At 38.3% G+C, this 27,993-nt stretch overlaps 3 protein-coding genes and 1 long non-coding RNA gene across 13 annotated transcripts; 2 read left to right on the forward strand and 2 right to left on the reverse strand.

Annotated features, from left to right (window-relative positions):
• Nucleotides 1-1,129: 1,129 nt before the first annotated feature.
• LOC136244220 (uncharacterized) lies at nt 1,130-2,553 on the forward strand. The gene has a single exon (XM_066035774.1). The coding sequence runs from the start codon at nt 1,623-1,625 to the stop codon at nt 2,481-2,483; it is 861 nt and encodes a 286-aa protein (XP_065891846.1). The 5' UTR covers nt 1,130-1,622; the 3' UTR covers nt 2,484-2,553.
• Nucleotides 2,554-7,757: 5,204 nt separating this feature from the next.
• Nucleotides 7,758-25,171, forward strand: LOC136244877 (uncharacterized). Of its 5 annotated transcripts, none has more exons than XM_066036421.1 (8): nt 7,758-8,447; nt 8,949-9,129; nt 9,178-9,340; nt 23,747-23,851; nt 24,105-24,258; nt 24,309-24,449; nt 24,895-24,959; nt 25,019-25,171. In XM_066036421.1, exons 4-8 carry the CDS (start codon nt 23,841-23,843, stop codon nt 25,092-25,094), a joined length of 447 nt encoding a protein of 148 aa, XP_065892493.1. In that variant the 5' UTR covers nt 7,758-8,447; nt 8,949-9,129; nt 9,178-9,340; nt 23,747-23,840; the 3' UTR covers nt 25,095-25,171. The 5 variants fall into 5 exon arrangements, 4 of the variants coding, with proteins under 4 accessions (XP_065892493.1, XP_065892492.1, XP_065892495.1 ...); XR_010695610.1 differs by lacking the exon at nt 7,758-8,447 and having other exon boundaries at nt 8,851-9,129; nt 23,902-24,169; nt 24,230-24,258; XM_066036423.1 differs by lacking the exon at nt 7,758-8,447 and having other exon boundaries at nt 8,860-9,129; nt 24,105-24,169; nt 24,230-24,258; nt 24,357-24,449.
• On the reverse strand, nt 11,828-22,679 carry LOC136244879 (uncharacterized). Its single transcript, XR_010695611.1, has 2 exons — nt 22,566-22,679; nt 11,828-12,079 (listed from the first exon to the last, which is right to left on the reverse strand). It is a non-coding gene; the product is annotated as an uncharacterized lncRNA (long non-coding RNA).
• Nucleotides 13,567-27,581, reverse strand: LOC136244876 (uncharacterized). 6 transcript variants are annotated; one of them, XM_066036418.1, is made up of 16 exons: nt 27,426-27,581; nt 17,017-17,328; nt 16,834-16,940; nt 15,815-16,719; nt 15,651-15,767; nt 15,461-15,600; nt 15,351-15,401; nt 15,237-15,302; nt 15,032-15,106; nt 14,857-14,979; nt 14,654-14,779; nt 14,530-14,598; nt 14,191-14,472; nt 14,012-14,120; nt 13,873-13,946; nt 13,567-13,814 (listed from the first exon to the last, which is right to left on the reverse strand). In XM_066036418.1, the coding sequence occupies exons 3-16, from the start codon at nt 16,902-16,904 to the stop codon at nt 13,680-13,682; spliced, it is 2,343 nt and encodes a 780-aa protein (XP_065892490.1). In that variant the 5' UTR covers nt 16,905-16,940; nt 17,017-17,328; nt 27,426-27,581; the 3' UTR covers nt 13,567-13,679. The 6 variants fall into 6 exon arrangements, 5 of the variants coding, with proteins under 5 accessions (XP_065892490.1, XP_065892489.1, XP_065892491.1 ...); XM_066036417.1 differs by lacking the exon at nt 27,426-27,581 and adding an exon at nt 17,546-19,004; XM_066036419.1 differs by lacking the exons at nt 17,017-17,328; nt 27,426-27,581 and having other exon boundaries at nt 14,191-14,269; nt 14,387-14,472; nt 16,834-17,006.
• Between the last annotated feature and the right edge of the window lie 412 nt (nt 27,582-27,993).

Raw genomic sequence — 27,993 nt, forward strand, 5'->3', positions numbered from 1 at the left:
CCTAGTTCCAGCATGATGCTGGAAGGTGCTTTGCACACCTCTACCCAAGAGATTAGTACCTTGAGTTAGCCCCCCCCCCTTTATAAATCCTAGATCCGCCCCTGCAATGTCCTGGTATTGGTTGTCCTTAGCTATCTCACCAACAGCAGCGACCACCCCAGCCTGAGAAGAAGCAGAAGATATGACAGCAGCAGGGGCGGATCTAGGATTTATAAAAGGGGGGGGCTAACTCAAGGTACTAATCTCTTGGGTAAAGGTGTGTGAAGCACACTTCCCAGCATGCTTTACATGCTGGAACTAGGGGGGTCTGGGGGCATGCCCCCCCCCCCCCCCAGGAAAATTTTGAAAAATAGATGCTAAAATACTGCAATTTGGAGACATTTCCACATAAAATTCATACCTGTAGATACTTTATATACTGCCTTTAGATTATAGGTATGGCTCTCTGAAGCATTTTACTAATGTAAAAGTTTGGGTAGGTACAGACAACTAAGTACATGATGTACCCTCTCACAATTGCACAACACTGAATAGGTGCATGCATGTTAGAATAAGAATGTTGAAAGTGGAAAATATTGAAATTTGAACAACACAAGATTGAATCTGAGAGCATTTTCAATGGAAATTGTGTACCTGAATTAAGTATTGCCATACATATTAACTACACAAGTAGATGAATGAAGCCCTTTAAACAGACCAATACACGTCATTGTATGTATAGGTGCAGGCAGATTTGAAAAATTCCATAACAGAACCAACTACATGTTTCCAGTGAATGTTCTATTACTGTAGTTAGCTGACTGCTCTATTAGAGTATCTCGATCTTGTACACCTCCAATGCCGATCCGGGTCCTTGTTGCATAAACTTTAGCATAAATCCACTGATAATACCTTGGAAAGATGTTTATAAGGTGGTTTTATGAGTATTTGTATTATTAGTGATCATACAATTATGCTAAGACAAAATTTCATTATAATACTCAGCATATTGATCAAGTAAAGCCTAAATATGAAGGGGGGGGGGCTTCAGCCCCCAAAGCCCCCCCCCCCTGGATCCGCCCCTGAGCAGACTGAGTGGTACTCCTGACGGAGAGATCGCGTTAAATTTGTAATACTGGGTACCAATTATTCGAACGAAAAACTTCAGTGTTTAAAACATGGATACGAAGAAGGAGTACTTCAGCGATGAAATAAAGGAGATTATTGAAACGTGGAAAGGTAAACCCCTGCTCTACGTTCATCCTACAGCAAAGATGTTAAAAAAGAGAGACGCAACCTCTGTCGCAGCAAGTAAAATTTCTTGTGGGAAATACCAGGAAGAATCAGAATTCAAGGAGAGCTTAAAATCGAATACTGATCATTTTGCTGTCATAGATGCTACATTACTTCAAGACCATTGCCGTCCAACTGTAGTATTAGACAAATTTGAATCTTGTTTGTGCGGACCATGGATCGAATACTGCAAACAGCATCCACTTATATATGTTACGCATTGTATTGCCAATATTATGGAGCATACTCTAATCCTCAAGGGTGGCATACGTAATGAGGCTGGGGTTAGGTTTGCATATGCCAACCCAATAATACTTATGTTATGCTGAAGTTTTGGATATTGTTTAACAATGGAAGAAAGTGATGTATCTGCTTCTGATACACTAAGTACGTCAAGTGGAAGCAGATATGATTACGTTTGCTGGAGATTGATGAACAAAATTCCGGACGGTCATGCCTATGTACCATTAGTTGTAATAGAAACAAAACGTACATCAGACCTACTACTGGATACGGTAGGTCAAGCCATTGGCTATTACTCCCGGTCAAAAGGAAGTGTGTCTGGAACAGGAGTTGCGTTAATACTTAACGAATATAAGACGACTATTCAATTCAGAGTTGTTCTGTTTCCGTACATTGAGAACAGCAATGATTCATCCAACAGTGAGTCCCCTACCAAATTTGGAGTACAGGCCTTAGTATTACCAATTTTTGAAACCAATCATGATGACTTTTTAAAAGGAGATCTTCTTAAATTCATTTGTGCTATCTGTACCGTATTTCTGCTTGGAAAGGCCAGCCAGTGTTGTTTTACAGTACCATCAAATCTTGAATTGATTGTTCCAACAGAACTAATTGGTGCATATTCTGAAATGGAGCTACTCAAGATACAACATCAGAAGGAAATGGAGGAACAGAAGAAGGAAATGGAGGAACAAATGGAGGAACAGAAGAAGAAAGAAATGGAGGAACGGAAGAAGGAAATGGAGGAACAGAAGAAGAAAAAAATGGAGGAACGTAAGAAGGAAATGGAGGAACATAAGAAGGAAATGGAGGAACAGAAGAAGAAAGAAATGGAGGAACATAAGAAAGAAATGGGGGAGGAAATTGAGAAACTGAAGAAGTATTACGAGGAAAAGTTTGCAAAAATGAACGAGGAGTTAACTCAATTGCAAAATATGCCAAAGAGACATAAATCGGCCAATAAATAATCAAAGTACTTTTTTGCAATCATTTTTGTGTTGTGTTAAGTTTCTAAATTTATTTAGTGGTTGCTTATGAGCTGGGTGCTATTGGGTAATGCGATATATCCCGTCAACTTCTATCCAGTACATGGGAAGCTGTAGGGGACCTCTCTATGTGTCAGTAAACAACCTTGTGCACAGTAAACACATTTCCAAGGTAGCTGCTACCCCTGGGTTAGCACAGTTAAAATACTGCATTTCCACTGTTTGATACCTACATTACATTTTAATAGGTTAGAACTCACGACTGTTACAAATGTCATAAATTGTACGCATGTCACAACTGATACACATGTCACAACTGATACACATGTCTCAACTGTGACGTCATATGTTTCAACTGTTACAGTTGTCATAACTGTGACACATGTTACAACTGTTACAAATGCCACAACTGTTACACATGTCATGACTGTTACAAATGTCATAAATGTTACACATGTCACAACTGATACACCTATTTTCAGTTCGGTAGGTGTACTCTTCAAAGATGCGGACTTGTGGAACAGGTCAGTAAGTTTTTTGTGTGGTTGTAGTATGCTTGCAATGAAACTTGTATAAATAATTACACAGCATAATTCATACACAAATACTGACTGTATTTATTCCGTCTATATTTTGGTGTTTGAACTTATATTCCAAAAATTCTACCTTGGTTCAAACAAAAACAGACCACAGCCCCCAATAGTGAATAATATTAGAGTCATTTATAGATTTGAGGTTCGTTTTGTCTCGTTATAGTGAGTTTTAAAAAATAGTTGTTCCAATACTGAATAAAGATGGGGTTAATATTGGAACACTATTTTACTATGATAAAAGCCAGAACTGTCCATTTTTATCTTTGAGATAACCCACACCATCGATGATAGGGTGCATTCTTCTAAGTTCATATAAAGTATTAGCATCGAACTTTGGTTCCACCAAGCTCAGGGAGATGCCAAAAAACTATTACCCGACTTGTTTGAAATTAAACATTTAGCAATGATTGTTTGTCGGACATTTTCAAAGTTGTTTACTTTGTAAATAGTACTGATTTGAGGTGGACGAGAAAGTGTTATGCAGAGTAAGATGAATAATACAAATATTGAAAGACTAGCAGTTGGAATCAAGTTAACAATCTTGTTACTTAACAAATCATTTCCAACAAGTAGGATAATGGTGTTTAGCTACCCTGGTGAGATGAAATAATGTCTCTAATAATACAATATGTGGTATGCTGTACACAATTTGCACCACTAAGCACTAACAAAAAAAAAGGGTTTATTACAACAGGTCAACTCAAGAGAAAAGTATATTACAACAGGTCAACTCATACATTAGAGAAGACACAAGTAAAACAAAATAATTGAAAAGGGCTGCTATTTAGTAGTAGTATAGTGAACACAGAAGCTGGATTTACCAGTACACCAATACTACATTGTCCTCCTGTGTGTTCTTTCATCTGTGTAATACTCTCGTCATCCTTCACTTCCGAAGCATACAAATACACTATATGATTCACATCCAAGTTGTATCCTGCTTTTATCGCCAATCTATTATAATATTCAAAATAAGATACTGGCAAGCTTGAGGTATTTCTTTCAACATTTGAAGTCTGTGGAATGGATGAAGTCTCTGGAACAGATGAAGTCTCATTAGCTTCCAAAGCCACAGGAATTCCACTCCTTAGATTGATATGTGTAACAGAGGTAACATTGGTAACAAAGGTAACATGAGTAATGAAATTAACATGGATAATGAAAGTAACAAGTGTAACATGGGTAACAAAGATAACAAGGGTAAATGAGGTAACAGAGATAACATGGGTAACAAGCAAAACACAGGAAACATATTTGACAGAAATGGACACACCATGAATGTACGCCTTATGAATGACTAAGGACGTGATTGAATGTTTGACCTACTTACCTTTTGAAGTGGTCCTATTAGGCTCCGGCCTATTATGCCCAAAATTTTACCTATTATTCCTTTGAGCAGTGCTCAAAAATCCAGCCTATTATGCTTAAAATTATGTTCTCAAAATCAAGATTATGCTCTAGAACTGCCTGTTTTATTAGAGTATATTAGCCTTTCCTGACTGTTCTATTAGAGTATTTCGATTATATTTTTGCAAAGAGTGATTAACTGACAAAGAAACATTTTAATAAGTTATAATATGTGTTTTTAACATGAAATGCACTAATAATACTATTGGCAGTAAATGTTTGCTTTCTTTCAGGCACACGTATTGTACATTTTAATTAAATTTTCAAACATCGTCTCTATTATGCTGGCATTATGCTTGATGCTTTTGGTTACCTATTATGCTTTAAATTATGCCGGCATAACCGGCCGGTGCCTAGGTCCTATGGGAACGTGAGATACCCAACTTCTAATACACCTTATGAATGGGTGAGGATGTGGTAGGGTGTTAACTAAATTTTAACTGATGTACCTTCAGGTGTGGTTGATTGGAAACCTGGTGCAGTATGATGGATATGCTTAGGAAGGTGACACCTTATCAATGGGTAAGGATGCATGGGATTGACTTTTAAGTGTTTTCAATGGTGTATACTTATAGTGACTTATGGAAAGGAACACACTCACTTCTGGGATGAGTAGCATGAGGAGCATTGTCCAGGATCCTGTGGAAAAAACTGACAGTTTATTATTGTTTGTATTATTTGCAATCTACAGTAACATTACATCTAGTATAAGCGAACCAGGCTAAATCTAAGATCTTGTTATCTAATAGAGTAGTCATTTACTCTAAAAAAGCAGTCAGGAAATGCTTGCAGAAAGTCAAATTTAATTTTGATATTTTGCACAACACCAAACTGTATACATATCTCTTCAATACATAGTCGTCACCAATAAGTACAAGAGTTAGGTTATAGTATATACCATATAGTGGTAAAAAGTTCTGTTATTGAGGAACCTTGCAAGTTTCACACATTTAGCTAATTGGCCCGGTCATATGCTGGTATCAAATATGTCACTATTACTAGCTAATGGAATTCCACTCCTTAGATTGATATGTGTAACAGAGGTAACATTGGTAACAAAGGTGACATGAGTAATGAAATTAAAATGGATAATGAAAGTAACAAGTGTAACATGGGTAACAAAGATAACAAGGGTAAATGAGGTAACAGTCTAACAGAGATAACATGGCTAACAATTAAGCGAAACAGAGGAAACATGAGTATCGAAAGTAATAAGGGTAACAGAGGTAACATAAGTAATAAAGGTAATAAGGTAAACAGAGGTAACATGAGTAACAAAGGTAATCAGGGCAATAGAGGTAACATGGGTAACAAAGGTAACATTAGTAACGGAGGTAATAAGGGTAACAGAGGTAACTTAGATAGCAAGGGTAAGACAGGTAACATTGGTAATAGAGCTAGCGTAGGTAACAGAGGTATCACGTGTAACAAGGGTAATATTACCAACAAAGGTAAAAAGGGTAATAGAGATAACATGGGTATCAAGGGTACCATGTGTAAAAGAGGTAACAAGACCAATGAAACTACCAAGCCATATCAAAGGTAACAGAGGTAATGTGGGTAACAGCTATAACATAGGTAACATAAGTGACAAAAATAAAAGTGTAACAGAGGTAACATGTGTAAAAGAGGTAACAAGACCAATGAAGGTACAAAGAGTAATAATGGTAACAGAGGTAATATGGGTAACAACAATAACAGAGGTAACATAAGTAATGAAAATCCACCCCAAAAACACCTTCGCCGTAAAAAAGGCGTGCCCAAGAAACTACAAGTACCTGGAACCCAATGAATGTAAAAAAGAAAAAGAAAAATCAGCTTAGCTGAAGTGAAAAGTAACTGGTAACTTAAAGAACTGATATCTGAAGCGGCCAAGAATACAATTACTAAAGTTTAATCCATGCAAGAACACCTTGGCTATAAAACAGGTGTATACATGAAAGTAACTGGCAACTGAAATGGCTGATACCTGAAGCGGCCAAGAATGAATGGTCATGTACAACTAATCCAAAAATTTAACACTGAATCTTTATAATTCAGCTGTGTTCTATATTCACTCTTGCTGCATTGTAAAGTAATTTCTTTTAACTCTAATTGGCTGGTAATTTGGCCGCCTTTTTTAATAGTCAGTATAATAGAGCAAAAAAAGGCGGCCAAATTACCAGCCAATTAGAGTTAAAAGAAATTACTTTACGATGCAGCAAGAGTGAATATAGAACACAGCTGAATTATAAAGGTTCAGTGTTAAATATTTGGATTAGTTGTATATGACCATTCATTCTTGGCCGCTTCAGATATCAGCCATTTCAGTTGCCAGTTACTTTCATGTATACACCTGTTTTATAGCCAAGGTGTTCTTGCATGGATTAAACTTTAGTAATTGTATTCTTGGCCGCTTCAGATATCAGTTCTTTAAGTCACCAGTTACTTTTCACTTCAGCTAAGCTGATTTTTCTTTTTCTTTTTTACATTCATTGGGTTCCAGGTACTTGTAGTTTCTTGGGCGCGCCTTTTTTACAGCGAAGGTGTTTTTGGGATATCACTCATTTTTGTCAGTGATAGACTCTACATTTGGTTTAAAAGCTAATTTTTTGGAAATGAGCAATTAACATTAATGCAGAATATTATCTAGGAGAGTCAGTAAAATCCATACATAATAATGATTGTTTCATAACACTGTAAATTCGGAAGTATGAATTTACGGTGTAGTATGACTGTTCTATTAGAGTAAATTTATCTTTACTGCCTGCACGTCATGAATATATCTCATATCTGTGCATGTTAAATGCTTCAGACACCTAATTAAACTTGCAAGTGCCTAATTAGTTCACAGTTGTTACACAGCTATAAATACATTTGTAATTGTTATCATCATAATCATTTATCATGTTATAACCATTTTTTAATATTTTGGTCACAACTTCAGGATTAGAGCAGCAGAGAAAGGAATAGAGGACTCAACCATCAAGACTTGTATATGGGAGATGGAACAGTATTGCGATGGACAATGCCGGTACTAACCCCTCAAGGGTGTTGCAGTACAGTATAGATGCAAGACCAGAGCCTCGATCGTCACCTTTTGACTGTGGTCACAACTTCAGGATTGGAGCAGCAGAGAAAGGAATGGAGGACTCAATCATCAAGACTCGGGGAGATGGAATAGTATTGCCATGGACAATGCCAGCACTAACCCCTCAAGGATGTCACAGTGCAGTATCGGTACAACCACTCCAACCAATGCATAAGACCAGAGCTCGATCATCACCTTTTGACTGAAATTTTTATACTTGATGAAGCAATTAAAACAAAAAAGTTGTAGTACTTGTACTTTCCTGAGGGAACATGTCCCCAGAGTCCCAGACTCCCTTGCCTGTTCAGCAGAATAATAGGATTGAGCCTTACTACCACTTTCACCTTTATTCTTGGCCTGAATGTACATATCAGCAACATAATACAGTAGCTGTAGATAATGCTAGTTAATGCCCCTAGGCAGAGCTATAGGGGTGGGAATTTTTCTCTACTATCATACTATCATACTATCATAGTAGTTCTTCTCGCAGTTCTTTGCCTGGCCATCATCAACTGCTGTCCATCAACTGCTGTCAAAACATTAGTCTCGTCCCCCAGACCCTTCCTCAAGCATGCTTATCACACAAAAATAACTTAGTTTAGCAGTGCACAAACAATTATTCATTGACAGCTTATACTACACTTACCGCATTGTTGAACCATGTATACCACCAGAATCCACCAGATTGATAACTAACACGTGATCTATTTAGGGGAAATCTCGTGGAAAGTCCCTAATTACCTTAAGCGGACACTGATGATACGTGGTTTTAAATTGAATGGTTTAAGAATGTAACTGGATGGTGAGGCGTACTTTAATCGGCTCAACTTTGAGCCCCTCGTGAGAAACTACATCGCTTGAGCAACGCTTGAAAAAGTAAGAGTCCGGCAAGAATACTGAGGGACTCTATGATATATGCCGGTCTTGAATAGTCTCGTGCCCAGACCGCTTTTTTTTCTTTTTGTGTGGGGGCGGAGAAAAAAAGGGTCTGGTGGATCTCCAATACATTTTTTGTGCAGCCGGATCTACAACTTTTGGGGATCGTTGATTAGTGGTGATGAATAGCAAAGCCCTGTAAACGAAGCAACAATAGGAATACGGCGCGCGTTTGCTTGGCAAGGTTACATCCTTAGCTATGCGCGCCGTATTTCCTATTGTTGCTTCGTTAACTATTCATCACCACTAATCAACGATCCCCAAAAGTTGTAGATCCGGCTGCACAAAAAATGTATTGGAGATCCACCAGACCCTTTTTTCTCCGCCCCCACGCAAAAAGAAAAAAGAGGTCTGGGCACGAGACTAGGTCTTGAATGCTAACGAAACGAGGAGTGAACGTGTCACATCGCCACACACTGATTCACCGTGTTTGTGCGATAGGGTTTTTGGACCTGTCCACCAGATGTTGAAAGGAAATTCATTCCAACTTGTGAAGTTATTGGTATACTCATTGTTGGGGTCCATGGGGACATCGATGATCATTTACCAGTCAGCTGTAAGTAATGTCACAACAGAAGGAAAGGAACCATTTCCATACCCCTATGGCATACTGATTTTCCAGGTCAGTTTATGTACACCCAACCACAGAAATGTAGAACTTTGGTTGCAGGTGGAAAATAAACACCTTTTTACTCAGTTACAAGAGATTCACCCAGCTGGGATAAAATGTTGAAGTGAGTGTCATTAGTACCTACTAGCGGTTCATCAGGTATTGGACAATTCCAAGTGTCCAGATTATGCAGTTGTCCTCATGTTCAAGTTTACACGTTTAGGCAAGTTCCACAACATCCTATAATCATAGATACTAGACTTATAATAGGGATTGGCAACGGAGGCGTAAACGGAAATAATCCGTGTTTCGCTTTCCCGTAATACTGTTAGGAATTTTCAAGTCACTACCAGCTAACTGCGAGCTAACCGTTATCATAGTGCCGCTATGCTACTGAGAATGTTTCATGTGTTTCCACGAAGATTTAGTCTTTAAAGGTACGTAGCTCCATTAGGGATTCTAGCTAGCATGCGTGATGGAATTTCAGTACGGAAGTGAAACCTGCCTTTATTCTTTATTATTAATTACTAGGCAGACAGCACAGCTGGTGTGCCTAGCAGGGGCGTAGGGAGGGGGGTTCCAGAACCCCCCTGTAAAATTTAGACTTCTGCAAGCAGGATTCTAACACACCATTTAGTGTAGCAGGACAAAATGAGTGAGCAATATAGTGTAATGGCACAGCACAACAATTGATAAAACTTACATTCATCTCTCAGGGAAGGATTTACAGAGGTAACATGAACCCTCTTCAAAACTTGTTAAAAAGATCGATATACTCTAATAGAGCAGTCAGGTATATACTCTAATAGAGCAGTCAAGTATATACTCTAATAGAGCAGTCGGGTATACTCTAATAGAACATGCATGTAAATATCCATGTCCATATGAAGTTTTTCAGACATTCCAACATTAAATGCAAAACTTAGCATGACCTTATATATACTGCTATAGCTTTGGTGTGCAGTGTTTAAAGATATAGAGCTACAGTAATGTATCACTTGTGTTATGCAAAATGAATTCATGCTATGCATATTTGTATAGTTACAGACCTTCCAGGTTATCTAGCTAGTTCCAGCCCCCCTAGTACCATCCCAACCAATCTTTCCTCCACCCTCAGCAGGCCTGACTTGGTATTGGTTTCTAATGATTTGTTCGAATTGACAGTACCAACTAATACCCAGCAACATCTTTTTGCTGCTAGAGCTAGATAGGAAGATCGATATAGCTCCTAACAATATGACCTTCAGCTTTCTGGGTTAACTGTCAATCTTGTTCCCATTGAAATTGGTTGTTTAGGCCACTTTTTGTCAGAAACAATTGCTCAAATGGCTACTGCTTGTGAAGTGCCAAAGAAAATCGTAAGATCCTTGTTTGAGCAGGAAGCTTGCATTGCTGTGTCCTGTTCTTACAGAATTTTTAATTCTAGAGCCTCCCTGGACTGGGATCCTTTAGACCACCTTAGGTAAACTTTAAGTATTACATATAGATATATGTAGATTTTTTTTTGTGTATTGTAATTTAATTTTAGTTAATGTAAGTCTTTCCAGGGCTCCTGTACTGATCCATCAGCACATGGTACCCTTGTGTCTAGGCCCCTGTATGCTTGTAATGTATATTTTGTCTTAATCATTAAGATGTTTATTATCTCTTGTTTTGATTGTCATTTGTATCAGTGGATTCATGGCTCCTACACCACAGTGAGATATATAACCATCACTTACAGATTACTATGTGTCTCTATGTGTTATGCTATCTGTTTCCACTAGGTGACTTTATCTAGTACTACCTTCATCCCAGGGGTACTTAATGCATCATAATTAATGTACTTTTTGCATAAAATATAGCAATTTGCTGAGTTTTGCTTTATTAAAATATTGAAAGGCTCTCAGCGGCTGGGGGCTGCGCCCCCAGACCCCTGCTTCTAGTAACTCAATGCTAGTGCTGGAACCCCCCTTCAAAAAATCCTGGCTACGCCCCTGCCTAGGATTTAAAATCAACAATAATGAAGTGTATGTTACAATCAATAAGTGTACGTATGCTACAATTACTAGTTGTGAACAAAGTTACAGTATGTATGTGTTACATAAAAACACTAGACGCAAGGCACCTTCACTGCACTGCCTTACGTCTTTATGCAGTGCAGCGAAGGTGCCTTCGTCTTTATCTTTCGCATTGCGACAGTGAGAAGACTAGACTAAGAGATGAGAGTTAAGCAGCTGAGATTAATAACTTTCTCTTGCCGTCTTTCTAATGGCGGAACAATAGTTTTCCTCACCCACATTGTATCTGGACAAAACTGTATGCCGAGAAGTTGTAGCTAATCTGCTAAAGCATGAATTTAACTATAGGACATCCTCACATATCTCTGGCTTACCTGTACAGAACCACAAATTATTCACACTTCAAGCACTGACTGTTCTATTAGAGTTATCGACTGCTTTATTAGAGTGTATCTGAACCTTTGAAGTCAGCATTGATGATTACACTCCATCAGTTTAGACCACTCAAGTTCAAATGAGATACTGTAGCGGACTGGGTGTGCCCCTCCTTTTACAGCTCCTGAACTCTAGTGGGAGTAAGACCTATTATGTACACCAGACCATAAACTGAATTTGAAGTCAGTTAAGCATCATCCTTGATCTCAACAATGAGAGACATCCCATATCCATGAGGCAGTACTGTCACACAGGATCAAACATAGCACAGTTCATACACCCTATACAACTTTGATTCGTGTGCCATACAACTCAAGTTACAAATAACAACACCTTGCCAGGCTATTATTTACATGTCATATGAAACTACATGATGTAAACATTGCAAATCCGACTAGGAGGTTGATTCTTGCTCTACTCTTGCATGGGCCTGTTGCAGCTTGTCTTGTGTTATACTTCTGACTCCATCTAGTCTGCCAGCAGGTCTGTTGGTTCTGCAACTGCTCACTCAGATGCTAACAGCTTACCTAGCATTACAATAAATCAAATCAAATTAAGACTACTACATAAACACACCACAAATAATTCATTACACCAGAGTAATTTCTCCTGCCAGATATTTTATGTGGGCAGCAGGAAAGACTCCTGGTTTCTGTTGCACAAATTTCTCCAAAATACAATAAATTACGTCATCATATTTTTTGCACTAAAGATAAATTTACATATACATAGTGAACCAGATTCAACTGTATTGGGGAAGTCAAGAACCTAAGCCCACAGTACTTTCAAAGTTCAGCAAAAAAAAAAGCTGTAATCCACATTCAACCATAATAATATGAACTATACAATGTGTAGAGTTAGCCCTGTCAACACTCCAGCTGTGATCATGGAATATGGAGAACAGTGACCAGGTAATTTACTTGCAGTCCCCAAACAAAACGTCTGACATGTAAGACTAATACCAAAGGAGATTAGATACCTTTGTGCAATATGCAATTTCATCAGATTGTTTACTGAGGTAGTTGGTAAACGTCATATTAAGTCAAGTCGTATTATTATGCGCATAATTATATTCATGAAAGAGGGTAATTTATTTGAAACAAGTTCGAAAAACATTTCACCCATTGTTTTCTCATTACCGCACCTATGTGTTGGTAATGCAGCACACACACAAAAGGCAAACACAAAAACACACTTTTGTACTACAAAGTCACACACACACACACGCTAAAGCAAAGCTTTTGGTAATAGTATAGCAGCCAGGCACACACACATTAAAGCAAAACTTTCAGCAATAGCATCAACATAATTCCAAAAACCCAGTTTGAGACCATTGCTAAAGAGTTCACACTAGATCATTATCTGTAATATTCTTCCCTCTGGTTCTTAGGTGGTCTTCCAACCTTGAATTTTCTTGTAATTTCTCTCCTTTCATCAAAGTTCTGATGCCAAGACTATACATGTGAAATTTTCTGTTGCTCATTTTAAACTCTGCCTACACAAAAGCAACAGGAAGGATTCATAAACTAGATATGGAGTGACATTCTCCAAAGTTAACATTTGTACTGAACCTTGGAAACTCTTCAGAAAGTAGTTCACGAAGCTCAGTAAAACTACACAATCTTGTACAAATATCGCTCTGGAATGCCCTGTAAATAAGTATTCTCCGAGGGGTCCGCTGTCACAGTGATATATGTTTCCCCGGGTAACGTGTTTCCCGCACACATATCCCTAGGGATCCGTGTTTCCCCGCACACATATCACTAACTCGCTAGCGACCTACAAGTCACAGTGATATGTGTTTCCCCGGGTAATATGTTTCCCCTTTAACTTGAGTCATGTGCAACGTACGTAGTGTTAGCATAGGCGCGCATGCACTTTTAATAATCATAGCTAGCCATTGCACTTACCTATATACTACTAACTAATACTATAATTATGCATGTTGATTGAGGAAATCAAGCCATTCATTGGCATGCAACTAGAACTGCTAAACTGTGCCGTGATTTGGCTTTGTAGCTATAATATCAGTTTAATAAAACAGTAGCTACAAGTACATGTATACAATAAAAATACTATCTCTAGCTATATAGAGTAAATCATGCGATTGCAGCTATGTATAACTGATCAATGTACAAAGTGCTCAATATTATGCTTAGTCTGGTAGCATTCTAAACAGAGAAATGTGCTCTTCTTTGCTTCAGCAATGGTGGTGTTTGCATAATGCGTGTGTGTCCAACATTTGCAGTGGTCACATTTTATCTGTAGAAAAGAGTTGCAAAAGATCAAGCTGCATAATATATATTTACTTTTTACATACCCAGTCACAGTAGTCAGGGTGGCTTAAGCTAATGTCTGAAGCGCCACACATCACACACCTTTCCTTCATATCCACTATAAGATTAAATTGTTATTCATCATGCACGCATGCATGCAAGACTAATGCTGCAATTGCATACCTGAATGGGACAAAATTGTGATTGCAATGTCAATCCTTGCCTGCATAATGTCCATACTGCTGAGGTTATCTTCATCAATTGTTCCAGACAATAAAAGTTGTTCAGCAATCTACATAAAGAAAGTAATTGTTAATATATTCGTGTATATAGCTATACCATTAAGCTTTATACGTCTGTACCTTCAATGAAAAGACTCCACAGTTGAAAGGATCAAACTGTATCTTCTTGCTCACTTCATGTACTTTAAACTTGTCTATACTAACATAATCAGAAATCATGAAATCGCCCCTTGTCTTGAAATATTTTCTGTGTGTATATATGCACATGTGCATAAAACCGTATGCCAAATCATTGCATGCATAAACAATAACCAACTTTAATGCAGCAAAGGTACCACGCAAAGCACGGGATGGTCCAAATGGATCAAGGTAGTAAAAGTGCTTTGATTCCAGGTCAATAGCCTAACAGTGTGCACATCAATACCTAATGTGATTTTATTGCTTAATTAATTAGCTAACAATAAATATCCAATGATTACTATCTTGATTGTAACACCCAACCAGATATTTCTTCTGATGTAAACTTTCCTGTATAAGGTGACATACCACGCATCTTCAACATTGCACACAGGAGTATACTTACCCTGGATAATAGATAAGATCTGTGGCATACAGCTGAGCGGTTTATTATTGTTGTCAGTGTCTGACTGGGGATGACAAAACAATTGCCATGTATATCTGCTAACAGCCTCAGATATCCATTAATAATCTAAAGAAGTGTTATATGTATAACACAAACAAGACATTTACGTAACAGCATGTGATTCTGTAAATAGCTTTACATACCTCATCATTTAAGTAACAATTCTGTTTCAGGGTGTGAAAGCTCCCATGATGGATGGAGAAACGGTTTATTCTTGCTTTTATCACATGACATGGCTGCCCTTTCCAAATGTGTTCAAGTTGCTTCTAAAAGATACACAACACAATATCTGTTTTGTGTTATATCATTATGTAATACATGTGGTTCTGAGCTTTCTTTATTTGTGATCAGTGTAAGATTACTTGATGGGCGAGTTGTCTTCTGGTCTGTTTTCTAATATATAGAGAGAGACAGTAGATTATACAGTTCTGTAAAACATAATTATAGTGACACAAAAATACAGTGATTGTATGTATACACAAAAAGTACCGGTAAGGCTAACATATCCTTCATATGTACTAACCTGTATAGCTGCCTTTACTTTGGAAGTGGTTTTGGACTTTTCAACTTTCACTACATCTGGCTTTACCTATATATTCACATTAATGGTAGCTATCACAGATATAGTTGCACTAACTTTGCCATTAACATCACTTTTAGATTTTTTCTTGGAATTTCCATCAGGTTGCTATGTATATGCATTATACACATTGTGAAAATAAATCTTTTTTAGTATACACGCCTTACTAAATGTGGTAGTATTAATTTGCGCTTCCGGACCTTCCTCACATTTTGATCATCACTTGAATTTACAGAAAACTTTAATAATCGCTTGCATTTTGCTATTCCTTGTGGCGAAGCTAGAACTTCATCAACCATGGTTTTCTCTAAAATTCAAAAGAGTAAATACCACTAGACTATGGATCACACTGCTTACTAGTAGTCATAGCAATTGGAGACATTTGGCCTTGATCTTGGTGAAAAGTTGGAAAGTAACCTCCAGCAGAAACTGGTGTACTGGATGCATCAACTTCATCTGCAAGGAGTTTGTTGCCTATCAAAGCAAAATGATTATATAATTCACATATAACAACCACTTACTTATGCTACCATTAAATGCTGAAGTTCCCGCTAAGCAAGGCTCAAGCTTGTTGCCATCATCCCCTTGAAACCTTGGCTGTTCATCAATGTGAAATGCATGATGGCTTTCAACTGAACCATCATGCAGTAAGGGCTGGTCACTAATTCCCTGGTCACTTCCCACTGAGGGCTGGTCACTTCTCACTGAGGGCTGGTCACTTCTTTCTGAGGGCTGATCACTTCTCACTGAGGACTGGTTGCTAATTTCCTGGTCACTTCTTATCGAGGCATGATCTTTATCAACTGGCATGTCTTCCTCAGGTAAATTAGACTTTAGAAACCTGTTAGTGTTGCCAGTAGCATTGTTATCACCATTTTGACAAGGTATATCTAGGTAAGGCTTAAGTTGACAAATGTTGATTCTTTGTTTAAGAATTTTGTCAGATTTGTTCTTCAGCAGGCACGAAGTTTTTGTGATCTCAACAATAATGTAAGGACCAAGCCAACGATCTTCCATTTTCTTTCCTTTTTTTGTCTTTTGCTGCATATTCCGTCTCAAAACTTTATCACCAATCTTAAAGCCATATTCTACTATTCCTTTCCGTTGTGCGTATTGTTGCTTTTGTTTAACTTGTGCAGCTTTAATAGCCACATCCGTCTTGGAAAAAATGGATTTCTGCTTCTCAAAACATTCTTTAATATACTGTTCAAAATCAGCCTTGCAAAAATTATTTATGGCACCATCCAATACAGTAGACTCAGCTTCTTTTTCTGCTTCTAAAGGAAAGCGTGCTTCTCGTCCATACATTAATAGAAATGGCGTATGTTTGGTAGAAGCCTGCACACTGCTATTAGTCGCAAAAATGGCAGAATCGAGGTATTTTCCCCAGTTATCTGAATAGTCTTCCATGAGCTTTGACATAGATCTGAACATATTCACATAAAAAACAACAACAATAATATGCTGGTTGATTAGTACATAATATAGTTGTAGGAACAGAACTAAGAAATAAATTTTGTCACATGCATAAAATATATACCTTTTTAATGTCTGGTTTGTTCTTTCATCAAGACCATTCGATTGGGGATGATATGCAGTTGTTATTCGCATCTTGACATCAAAAGCTTTTTGTAAAGCTTCATTAGTCTGAAACAAAACAATGACAATTACATTTAGCAAGTGCATAAATAGCTACAGTTGCAGCTACCACAATTATGCATACCTGATTAACAAACTCTTTTCCTTAGTCAGTAATAATATGCACTGGAGCTCCCTGGCGGCAGTATACCTTGTATATTCCTCTGGCAACTGAAATTGCTGACTTGTCTTCTATGGGAACTGCTTCAACAAATTTACTGAAATAATCTGTCATGGTTAAAACATATTGGTGCCCTTGAGTAGTTGGCTTGAATGGGCCAATCAAATCCATTCCAACTAAATACCAGACTTTGGGTGCAACAGCAATAGGCTGTAATTCTATTGCAGCTTTCTTCAACTGCGGGGCATTTCGCTGGCAACGGTCACACACTTTGATCTGTACATTTAAAAATTATATTATATAGCTACTGGTACATCATATTATACAGTATATATATATAGCTTCAGTTTCGCATGTATGCAAACATGTGTAGTTACAGTAGTTATAGACAGTGTATTGGTGCATACATGCGAAACTACATAACAGTTTAGAACAGCAGTGACAATATGCAACACAATAGTTATCAACATTATGTAACTATATTGCTAATTACCCTCTCTTCAATCTCCTTATAGTAGTTGGGCCAATAGTACCGCTCCTTGATTTTTGCTATGGTAGCATCTCTACCTTTATGTCCACCAGCAGTTAAATGACACTCAAGAAAAACCCTATCTATTTCATTCTTTTGCAATACTATCCTGTCAAATGTTGTTCCATCTTTAGCAGTATCCACATAATACAGTTTTCCCTGTTGCATTTTGTAGGTTTTACAGCTTCCTCGTAAAACAAATTTCTGTGTCTTTGTATAACCAGCTGGATAACTTTGATTATCCAAATAGCCAACGATGGCAGCATACTGTTCGTCCTCCATTCCCCAGTGACAGCAACTAGGTGCTTCAAGGATCTCACACAAAATTATCAGTCTCACTTGAAGATCTCTCAATATATCATATACTGTAGCTATTAACAGTTTTCTCTCAGCAACACTTCTCAGCTAGCTAACAGTTTCTCTCAACAACACTTCTCAGCGTGCTTAGCTAGCTTCTCTCAGCAGAACACTTATCAGCCTATTTAAATACACACGCTTGACACTTCTAAAATCTCTCACAACACTTTTCTCTCAGCAAAACTATAGCTAATGAAATAATTATGCCACATAGAAATCTCTCAGCGCATGCACGCTTGACACTTCAGAGCCTAACATCTCTCACATGAATGCGCATCAGTCAGGCATGCACAAACTTTATTTAGCTCACTTTGAGAGATTTACATTGCAGCAGCAAGCTCATTATAGTGAGCGAGTTAGTTATATAGCTAGTCTATGTAGCTCAAGAGAAACTAATACAATAAACGTTATTTTATTTTTCTTCACTGGCTCCGGCATACATGCATGCAGTACACAGTATCTCTTCTAAATTGACTGTCAAAGTATAGCTAACTAGTATAATGCTTATATAGTAGCTATATAGCTAGTTAGCCAACTATACAGCTATATACATGTAATATGCATGGATGTCTATTAGCTAGATAGCTATATTATATATCTACTGAATGGTTGGATCGCGTACTCAGTGTTTGCAACTAGCCATAGGACCTTGGAGTTACTGCACGATGGCTATATCTTAGGCCACTACAATGAGATTACTTGTTTCTCATCAACCGCCCGCACCAAAATTTTCTTTTGCCCATGCGCACTCATTATTGCACGAGATGGCAGCATGGCTTTTTTGAGTGTTGTGGTAGTGGGTTTATCACGTAGAAAAGCACTATTTCCATGAAAAACTGCAATCCCATTGAGATACAGACACCATTTATGAGTGTTTTTTACTTCTGTGTTGATTAGAGAGCTTTCTGGAGCATCAACAACCACCAAGGCATCAACAGTGAGTGCTACAGTGTACATTAGACCATACACTAGCATTGGTATCGTGACCTGCATGCCCTATGTGCAGGGCCATCATATCTAAGAGACATAGTAGCTTTAGTCTTGCTACTTCTGCCACAAGCTTACACAGCCCCTCCCCCTAATAAGACTGACCAGCCTACATGTGCTAAGACTGCTGCTGCATGGTGCATGACTCCAAGACTGGTGGAACTTTCGCAAAGGACTTGAATGCTATGTTACTGAAGTTGAAGTTTATGTGCACTTGGAATTTTACCCTCAGTGTGCACCAGTGTTTGGTGTGCATCCTGCCAATAGCCTAAAAATAAAGGATTATTATACTGGTTTTGTACAAATATGCTATGGCTTGTGTAATAATGAGATAACCCGCCCGCCCGCATGTGTTACTCTATGAGAAGTTGATGAGAAACAAGTTATCTCATTGTAGTGGCCTTAGTGGGAAACACGGATCCCTGGTGATATATGTGCGGGGAAACACGAATTCCCTAGGGATATGTGTGTGCGGTGAAATGTTAAAAAAATCGCTACGGGAAACACATATCACTGACAGCTTTTGGTGGGAAACACGGATCCCTAGTGATATGTGTGCGGGGAAACACGGATCCCTAGGGATATGTGTGCGGGAAACACGTTACCCGGGGAAACATATATCACTGTGACACCGCCATGCTTTAAATCTAACTTATCCGAGATCCAAATCTCTTGGAATCCCCATGCAATCTACAAGAATCTTCTCAAATCTCTGAATCTCAGTGAAATCTGCACAATCCATTAAAATCCATGGAATCTTTAAAATCTTCCTAATCTTCGTGACAATCTTTTACAATCTTTAAAATCTCGCTGAAATCTTTGAATCTGAGACTACCACAATCAAATCTTAATCTTCTTGTTAGTAAACTTCAGTAAACGTTTGGATATTCTACTCAAGCTCTTGCTTGTTAACACGTATTCTTGCGGCTGTCTTGCACCTAGGCCTGTTCGTCCACGTGTACTGTGCGATTATTGGGTTCTTTCAGTCTACGTATATTGCCAGAGATATAGCCAGTTGTTCCCGAGGTTGTTTCTTCTTCGCAACGCCTTTAGCTACTTGACGAACTCGTTGGGACAAGCTAGTTAGTGACCCTGACTCGGATCTTTGTTAGGCGAGTCTACATACTGAATTCACACCTGTGAAAAGAGTGAGCATGGTGCATGTACGGATTCATATTGCTTCTGACATAATAGCCAAGATAAAACTCCAATAGCTAACAGCTACATCTCTTTAGTGAGCTCTTTAGCTAAATCAGGAGTAGCTAGCACGTCTCGTCAATACTCACATTCTTGAAAATCATCATGCAGTAATTATAATCAACACATCTCAATCTCTATATTCTAGATATAGTATAGACCTTGATATAGACTAGCCAACGTTCATACAGCAAATGAAAAGTTTAGCTACACATGTGGGACCCCTGCTTTTAGTGATACGAGTAGTGATATTTGCTATGTAGTTTAATTTGTTATCCCACTCATATGGGACCTCAGCTGTGAAGGCTACTGAAAGCCTTTGTCAGTATAGGGAGTCAGAGACATGCTGGCAAGAAGAATACAGAGAAGACTAATAATCCCTGCTATGGCTCCATAACCATATAGGCACATGTCTTGATTGTATGTGGCTGTGGATCAAGTCACAACACGGCTGGCTGGAGTCTCTGAAATCTTAAGGTTTTGGTTACAAAGAATTTGCATGCTTTTGAATATTCCTGCACTGGTATCTTGTGCCAGCATCCCACAACATTAAGCTCAAGTATGAAAGCTTAGTCCAATTATAATAAGCTATGTAGCACTGAACATGCACTATGTAATGTGTAAGCTTAACTCTACCATGCCAGCAAGTAATGTGTCCAAATGATATCGTACTCTAAGCTGAACAGATTCGAGCAGATTAAATTACTATCTCATCTATTATTGTTTAGTGAAAGATAACAGGAGATGGAGCAGCAACCTCAGGAACTATATCCACTACCAGTTTGGAAGTTGATATACTTGCGCCAAGAGTAAATAATGGAAGAGAGAGTATCCAACTGCCATATACTGCATCAAAAATGAGCATGTCAAGTAGAGAAGCCATCCCGTAGTGCTATCAAAGTAAGTGTTGAATGAAGTAATAAACACCTTCTAGCTCAGACTGTTTGACTTCAAATCATGCCTGGGCACTTCAAACAGACTGACCTAGCAGGTGTTTATTACTTCATTCAACACTGTCTTTGAAAGCACTACAGGATGGCTTCTCTACTTGACGTGCTCATTTTTGATGCAGTATATGGCAGTTGGATACTCTTTCTTCCATTATTTACTCTTGCTTGCGCTGAACGCATCTGATACCATCTGATACCTGATACCTTGAAATGCATGAACGCATCTGATACCTTCGCTTAGCTGAGTTTATGTACATATGTATATACATACAATTTACAATACACGCACAAACTTTAACAAGCATGCTAGCTAATAATTTATATCTCAATGGGTCAATGTCCATATCACTTTGCTAACTCAGGTAGACAGTCTCAAAGACAGTTGCACTATAAGTTATATTATATATAAGTGTGGAATCTATGTGTAAAATCTAATTGTGTGGTATCTTTGATATCATATTATTCCACATTTGCTGAAGTCAACTACACCATTGATATGCTGAAGTTCCTGTACACAATTATCGAGACAATTATGCAGTCCAACTGTCAGCAGTTGCAAGAGATGTCTAAATAATGATATAGCTAAAATGTACACAACTTGCATGGACATGGCAAAACATGATGATTTTAGACATATTATTTGATGCATACAGTACTATAATACAGCTATACATGTGCGGCATGAAAATCTAGGGCAAAGTAGTACTGGTATAATTAGGCTTTGCCAACTCTAGTGTAAGATTTACTGAGCTTATGTGCGCATGCAGGGCTTTTTGATTTGATTGAATGCTTTAGCTACAGTGACCAGCACTGAAGTAGTTTGCTATGTCACTATCTTGGTTGCTCAGTACAAATGAAGTATGTACAACTCAAGATCTAAGCATTTTCTCATCACTACTGAGATCACTACAAGGAGAGCTAGCTCTTAGTCATGATTACTTACTATGTGAGGTAACTGTATAGATGCATTGGGAACAGTTCCATTAGCTATAGGCTAACTTGCTACGTGTCAGCGTGCAAAGCCGCCAATTTAACTAGGAAAATTAGCCACATATACTAAGCTCTATTGCTGGTAGTATGCAGTATTGCAATAGCTAAAGAGTAGCCTCTTCAGTAGACTCGTACCTCGACTCATACCAGGCTCAGAATACGGCTCCACAGCACTACAACATAGTATTTAAAAGTATTTCAAATCTTTACTGAAATCTTAAAATCTTTTCAAATCTCAGTCAAAATCTTGAATCTTTCTTAAGATTTCTCAAATCTAAGTACTGCGTTACGGACCCCTCGGTATTCTCCCTCAAACAACGCCCCTATTGTTAGAAAATTTGATCCATTAACACTTCCAAGGTAAAAATAAAAGGGTGGGAAATGTTAACACCGTTTAGGAACGTTGTGTCACTTCAAGAAAACTACACAACGGTAAATAGCGTTGAACTCCACAGTAAACAACAAAATGACAGCGCGCTAAAACACACAAATAAGAAACTTACCCATCCAATGTACTTCATATAGCCATAGCTTCAGCTTTAACGCACGAAGAATACTTGCACTGCACGCCTGCTCGAGTACCTGTCACTCAAAGGCTCCACCATCTTTTACTTCAGGCCCGTAGCCAGGAATTTTGAAAGGGGGGTTCTTTTTGACCAAAAGTGGACCTTTACTTGCATGATGATTAATAAAGGTACTGAGACTGGGTGTGCGAAGCACACCCAATCTAGGGGGGTCTGGGGGCATGCCCCCCCAGAAAATTTTTTGAAAACAGATACTAAAAGGTTGAATTTAGTGGCATTTCAGTCAATAAAAATAACAATTTTTTTAGGTAAGCTGAAGACCAGCTGTATGAATGATATCTGGAAAAATATCTCTACTGCTACTGTAATTATACCATCTGCACATGCATGTGTCTAAATATAATATATTGGAATGTCACAATGAATAAGAATGGGAAAGATTGAGCACTCTGCCATGATCAACAGGGGCAGTGTAGCAGAACAAAGGGTGTCTTAAACAATGAAATTTACACATTGCATGGAGTTGAAGCATGGATGCTATTCGTGGGCTCTGCATGGAGGGGCTTGTCCACCAAAATCTTATATTTTAATGAAAGCTCGGTTTAGACAATCTACATGTAAATTAAGTAGCTTTTAAAAGAAAATGTAATTGTGACTGTTCTATTAGAGTGATTGTTCTATTAGAGTGGTTGACTGCTCTATTAGAGTATCTCGATCTTGCATTGCATTTAATGCAAGCACTGAATGAGTTACTCGGAGCACTTATTTTAGCTTCTTATTATAGTGGTATCTAGTAAACTGTAGCTAATGGACTTTTGCTCCTGAAAATTTGGACTTGTATACTAAAATTGTGGACCTTTTTGCTAAAATTGTGGACCTTTTACTGAAATTGTGGACCTTTTTCCCAAGAGGGCGGTTCTTCAGAACCCCCCGAACCCCCCCTGGCTACGGGCCTGTACTTCACCAGCGAAACAGCGAAACGCGCATTAATTTACGAAAACAATAATTTTGTAGTGCGTTGCCAATCCCTATTATAAGTCTAGTATCTATGCTATAATCTATTACTATATCAGTGTGGAATAATGCTTATATAATATTTTTCATATTCCAGGCTTTAGGTACGTGTATTGTATTTAACACCTGCTTGTTGGTTTTTGCAGGCCATCTGGTCATACTGGTTTATCCACTAGCAGTTGAATGTGATCATGGTACATATGTAAGTTGAGACCATGCAGGAACAAAGATACAGGTGTCATGAATTTCAGGTCAGTTGACATTCAGAGGAATTGTATTATTGCAATTGTTCTTTTTGTAGTTATCAATTATCAGTGACCAGTTTGTGATAGCGTACTTTTGTTTGACTAATGACCAAATTTTCTGGTTTACATGCTTACGCAACAGTTATGTTACTCACTTAACCTGCATATGGGATATATATTTTTAGTTCATTTTGATTATTCATCCTTTATTGGTACAGCCTGGCATATTGATTTTTTGCACATTCTCTTTTTAATTCAGTGCCTACTGGATTGTTTCGTCAGATATCGAAACAGATGTCTTTGGTGTTGCGACCGATGTTCCAGGTCAGTTTGCGTGTGTGTTTAATTTAAGGTTGACTTCAGTGCCTGCTTATTCTTTTACAGGTCTCGGTATTGAGTGTCATGAATTTCAGGTCAGTTGACGTACAGAAGAATTGTATTATTGCAATTGTTGTTTTTGCAGTTATCAATTATCACTCTGACACTGTATACTAGTGATGTGAATTTGCAGGTCGGTCTACTCAGATGTATCAGGCATAGTGTTGATGGGTTCGAACAAGTATCCAGTGTAGACTGTAGTGGCATCAAGGGTGTTAATTTCCAGGTCAGTTTACATGTTGTGATGTTAGTGATTTTTTCCTAGTACCCAGATATTAAGTGTACTGTATTTAATGCCCACCTGTTATGTTTTTAAATTATGGTATATCAGTGTAGACAGTGCAACAGTAAGCCTTCTGTGTTGTAGTAACTGTTTGTTTCATAATATTATGCTGTTGTCCCGGAATGGCACAATTTTTGGGCAACCAGTGTGAAGTCCAGTGGTACAAACATTGTATTATGACCAAGTTGTGATAGCGTACTTTTGTTTGACTAATGTCCTAATGCTCTGGTTTGACTAATGTCCTAATGTTCTGGTTTAACATGCTTACCCAACAGTTATGTTATTCATTCACTTAGCCTGGGATATAATTTTTGTTCATTTTGATTATCCATGCTATTATTGACACAGCCCGGCATATTGATTTTTTGTACATTCTCTTTTAATTCAGTGCCTGCTGGATTGTGTCATCAGATATCGAAACAAGTGTTTTTGGTGTTGCGACCAATGTTCCAGGTCAGTTGCATGAGTGTTTAATTTAAGGTTAACTTCAGTGCCTGTTTATTCTTTTACAGGTCTCAGTATCGTCATGCTGACATACAAGAAATCATCACTATTGTTGGAACTATTTTTAGTCAAGTCTTGATGTGATGTTAATTAACGTTGTTACACATTGTTGTATGTTTACCATATGGCAAGAAATTATCATGGCCATCATGAAATTTGAATATTGTGTAAGTTGTGTGGACCAACCCCAACTCATACATGGTCACTGGCAAACCACGAACCACATTTGAGCCACAACACCACCAACCACATTCGAGCAATCCATTACAAAATTTTGTTGCACCATTTGTGTGTACATAATACTTAATGAAAGCCACAACACAAGCTACATGGTAAACACTACATAGAGGTGGTAACCCCTAAAGGCTTGTTACTTTTGTATTCACCTTATCGGCCTTTGTGGTTAATCTATTAAAAATTACATGTAAATAGAGAATTGAAGAGTATGCTTAAAGCACCTTCGCTAGTGATTTTGTTCTAAGACAACTGGCGATTTATAAATGCTCGCATGGGGTGTGGTACTACATGGAATTTAAAAGATTTCTGCTTAAAATGCCATCCCTAGGGAACTTACGGTTCAGCACGCTGTCACAACTTGTTTATCAGGCATTAGAGTTTGTGTCCACGTCGTGTCTTTAAAAGTTATTGTAGGGATTAGAGGTTGATTGAAGAAAATATGCGTATAGGCAAACCAGGATTGGATAATGTCAGTGCTAGATGGGCTATACAAACACGGCTATGTTGACTGGTTGACTGGTATAACGTGACAGTAGTTGTAACATAAGGAAGAGAAATAAAGTGAAATACGCCTATTTTTAATTTTGCGACGGTTACTTTTTTATTTTAGCGAGGTCGCAAGAAAACTATGAAAAATATGATGATAACGACTCCTAAAGATTTTTTATCATGTAACGCAATACAAATCTATTGAGAGATGTTGCGTAATTTAGGACTAATATTGCGAAACCGGCCCTACACGTAAATAACTCACAGTAGTGGCCGCGCGTCTTTTAATTGGGCGTGCGCTTTGTAGTTTCATGGCCGCGCGACTCACTACCGTGAGTCTTGATAACAAGGGTAGCTAACAGAGGTAACATGGATCAAAAGGGTAAAAAACGTTAACAAAGATACTGAGTGTGAACATTATCTGTAATGCTGCACTTCTGGGGACACGCTGCACCAAATAGCTCCCAGGGATTGGAGACCAACACATAATCTATGAGCTGCGGCAAGCCACTACTCCAGACGTTCCTTGACGACGCCGAGACGTACGGCCATGACAACGAAGTAGCCATATGCATTGGTGCTTTGTATGGTAAAGTGAACAACACTAGGTGTCGCCTGACCGAGAAACTGGCTCGAAGTACCTGGTTAGCTGTAACTGCCCCAACAAGTCATCCGTGGATATGAGGGAGTAGACCTTAGAGGGCGCACACGCCAAAGTAAAGTGCTGAATTGAATTGAATTTGGTTTTAAACTCCTACATTCGGCATAGCCGTTCTTCCATATAGGAGTATACACAGTACATACATACATACGCAGCACTTACATACATACCAGGGGTGGATCCAGGGAGGGGGGGGTGTAAGCCCCCCTTCATATTTAGGCTTTACTTGATCAATATGCTGAGTATTATAATGAAATTTTGTCTTAGCATAATTATATGATCACTAATAATACAAATACTCATAAAACCACCTTATAAACATCTTTCCAAGGTATTATCAGTGGATTTATGCTAAAGTTTATGCAACAAGGACCCGGATCAGCATTGGAAGTATACAAGATCGAGATACTCTAATAGAGCAGTCAGCTAACTACTCTAATAGAACAGTCACTGGAAACATGTAGTTGATTCTGTTATGGAATTTTTCCAAATCTGCCTGCACCTATACATGCAATGAAGTGCATTGGTCTGTTTAAAGGGCTTCATTCATCTACTTGTGTAGTTAATATGTATGGCAATACTTAATTCAGGTACACAATTTCCATTGAAAATGCTCTCAGATTCAATCTTGTATTGTTCAAATTTCAAAATTTTCCACTTTCAACATTATTATTCTAACATACACCTATTCAGTATTGTGCAATTGTGAGAGGGGTGCATCATGTACTTGGTTGTCTGTACCTACCCAAACTTTTCCATTAACAAAATGCTTCAGAGAGGCATACCTATAATCTAAAGGCAGTATATAAAATATCTACAGGCAGAAAATATGAATTTTATGTGGAAATGTCCCCAAATTGCAGTATTTTAGCATGTATTTTCCTGGGGGCATGTCCCCAGACCCCCCTAGTTCACACCTCTACCTAAGAGATTAGTACCTTAAGTAAGCCCCCCCCCCCCCTTTATAAATCCTAGATCCGCCCCTGCATACATACATGTATAGTATAATATGACTGTGACTGCTGTACCCCGGCTAGAGCGAACATCACAACGCCACAAACTGAAGGGTCCACAACAATAGGGAACTGGACTTAAGCGGAGACAAAAACGCAAGCTGTCACTCTGATATGGCTCTTGCAGAAGCGGGTGAAGTATCCCACTTATTTCCATTAACCGCTCTTTCAATCACGTGCTGGAGTTATTTAAATGCTATACAAAGGCGCCCGCTAATCCGTACGGAACAAGCAGGCGTCGCGTTAAGTTAACACCCTTTAACCTGCGGTTAACATTTTTTGTTTTTGCATACAAATTTAGTTTTTATCAGAGATAACTACACCATACTACTACTTATTACCTAACTATATACTTATTACTACCTATGTACTTAATTAACGTGACCAATGTCAAAGTCAGGAAATTCGTCCTCAGCAGTAAGCGAATACTGGCGGAGTATCATTTTCGCATTGTACCTCCACAAAGTCACAGACAGTTGCTGGAGAAGTTGGTGCCTAGCAAACTTTCGAGGTAAACCGTTTCTAACGGTTGTTCTGTCAGCTATGGATCCTAAAATTGATAGGGCCATAGATCCTGGGCATA

This window comes from Dysidea avara, chromosome 14 (assembly GCF_963678975.1).
Source record: "Dysidea avara chromosome 14, odDysAvar1.4, whole genome shotgun sequence".
Classification (NCBI taxonomy): Eukaryota; Metazoa; Porifera; class Demospongiae; order Dictyoceratida; family Dysideidae; genus Dysidea; species Dysidea avara.